The 2,596-nt window shown below is 41.8% G+C and overlaps 1 protein-coding gene across 1 annotated transcript in view; it reads right to left on the bottom strand.

Moving 5' to 3' along the window:
* LOC106811700 overlaps positions 1-2,596 on the bottom strand; it is a 16,512-nt gene that overhangs the window by 1,564 nt on the left and 12,352 nt on the right. Inside the window, exons 5-6 of the mRNA XM_014815402.1 lie at positions 2,143-2,277; positions 858-1,022 (exon numbers count right to left, since the gene is read on the bottom strand). Of these exons, the coding sequence (XP_014670888.1) occupies positions 858-1,022; positions 2,143-2,277 (300 nt within the window). The remainder of the gene's footprint in view (positions 1-857; positions 1,023-2,142; positions 2,278-2,596) is intronic.

The following is a 2,596-nucleotide window of genomic DNA, read 5'->3' on the forward strand; positions in this document are numbered from 1 at the left end:
CTGATGAACTCTCTCTCTCTCTCTCTCTCTCTCTCTCTCTCTCTCTCTCTCTCTCTCTCTCTCTCTCTTCTCTCTCTCTCTATACTATATATATATATATATATATATATAATATATATATATATATATATATATTATATATATATATATAATATTATAATATATTATAATATATATATATATTTATATATATATATAATAGGTCATTGTATAGCCTGATGAAGAGACATACTCTCAAAAGCTTGAAAATTAAAATTTTACACTTCATTCTATTTCTCTATAGCTCAAGTTAGATGAGTTACGCGTAGTAAATCGTAGGTATTATAAAGCTAGTAAATGACGAATTTCCCTTGTTTATTGATGTCACACTCCTCCCTATTATCTACTCCTGATATTCATTGATTTGACCACACCATAGATAGTGTTTGGGATACCAAAGATAGTATATAAGCCGAGTCGGTTTATAGTTAGTGTTAGGGTTCGGGTTCGAGTTTTTTGCATCATTCCTTGATATACAGAGTCTGATGCGGAAGTTGATATGCGTAGTATATCAAGCCCAATGGATATAACGTGTAAGAAAAAAAATCTTAACAAAAAAGTATTTTACACCTCTTGACCTTTGACCCCCAGCTTCAACATCCCAATTCGTTTTCGGATTACCCCCCCACGTCCCGACTTTCGAATCCGTACGTCGAGCCGTTTAGATTTGTGCCCAACTGTTGACGGACGCACACACGGACGGACGGACGCACGCACGGACGATCATGCGATTCTACAAGCAGATGAGCTAATAATAGAAGGCCAATATGAAACTGAACGAATAATTAACCAATAAACTATAAAAATACAAGCCATACCTGTCGAAAAGCAGCTTTCCTCAAAATTCCTTGAGCAAATTGTAGCACGGTCGGGATTGAAGGACTTGTCGGTCCTGTGGTTCACCTTCGGAGAATCCTCTTCGAGCGGGGAGTAATCAAGCTCTAGTTCCTCAGCAACCTCTGGCACATGAAGCTCTACTGTTTCTGTAGAGTTAGCAGTGAGACGACACCGTTTAGCCCGGTCTTTACGAAGAGATGAAAAACGCTGAGGATCGTTGAAGGGGAAAATAGATGGAATAGCATCCTCCTTGAGTCTCTTTCTTTCGTCTAAACATAAGACATATTTAGGAAAACGTTAATGAAAATATATAATTAAAAAACTGGGAAAGGTATGACCAGTAAGATATGACCACCATGTTAAATTTTCCTGAATTAAAATATATATATAGGCATATCTCAATATTGCTCTAATATAGGCCTACTGTAGCCCCTGTTGCCACAGGCACTGCCTGCACAGCGTCGTGGCAACGAAGGGCTATATAGCACTCGAGAGCTAATCTCAATATAACAGTAATGAAACATGTAGAATGAATGCCCGTGATTATGGCCAAGTACCTGGTACCAGGTACTGGTATCTCGTACTAGAGACACCTGGCCTCCATTATTTACCAATTACCAGCGTTGCCACTGACATTGTCCTATTATACTGCTCTGTAGCGATAAATGCTGTCAATGATAACAGTTGTTTTTATACCCAGAGAGACATGATACAAGATTTCGTGGCACAGCTAATTTGCTGTTGATCCTGAGCGCTGCGCGCGGATGAGACGCGCAGTTCCGCGGGATATGCGCACGCGAGAGAGAGAGAGAGAGAGAGAGACGCGAGCGAGAGTGGGAGGGTTTCGTACAGGAATGACGAAGAGAGACAAGCGCGCTGTGTATGTATATGCATGTATATGCATGTATGTGTGTGGTATGTGTGCGTATGTGTGCGCGCGTGCTTGCGTGTGCGTGTGCGTGAGCGTGTGTACGTGTGCGTTTGCGTGTGTGTACGCCTGCGTACGCGTGTGAGCGTGTGCTTTGTGTATGTACGCGCTTGCGTGTGCGTGTGCGTACGCGTGGCGGTTGTGTGTAACGGAACGGAAGGCACACACATCGAAAAGAAAATGAATTAACCGCGTGATCTGGTGATCTGAATTAATTCCGTAGATCTGGATCGACATATCAGAGCTGCCGCGCAAAGCTTTGAAGGGGTGTGGCAGTTCGCGTACGAGTACGAGACACAGTTCACGGGCATCTGCGATAATCCGTTCAGCAACATTACGGCCTGTCAGCGGCCCGGAATCAACTTCGCGATCGAGAACCAACGATTCTACATGTCCTACAGAAAGTGCCACGATGTAGAAGCTCCTTTGACTATCGTAAGCCTTAGCTTTAGTTACGATATAAATAGCCTGCACTGCATGAAAGCACAGATATAGTTACTACGTTTTTCGTTGTATAAATGGCTAGCTGAAGTTATACATGAGCAGTTTGAATGAATATTTTTATTAAAAATTTTCATTTGCGATCGCATGTATATACACTTCCACTAACGAAAATAGCCATCGCAGGGTTACTATTTTTGAGATTATATGTTTTAGTTTGTATCTGTATCGCTAACTGCTAAACTCGTATCGGCGACGTACACGAAAGTACAATTTTGTGAGGGGGGAACGGGTATTTTTCGGGACGCGGGATTGGCCATTTTAATTACCTGGACTGGGAAATGTCAGTTT

Source organism: Priapulus caudatus, unplaced genomic scaffold (assembly GCF_000485595.1).
Source record: "Priapulus caudatus unplaced genomic scaffold, Priapulus_caudatus-5.0.1 Scaffold565, whole genome shotgun sequence".
In the NCBI taxonomy this organism is placed as follows: Eukaryota; Metazoa; Priapulida; class Priapulimorpha; order Priapulimorphida; family Priapulidae; genus Priapulus; species Priapulus caudatus.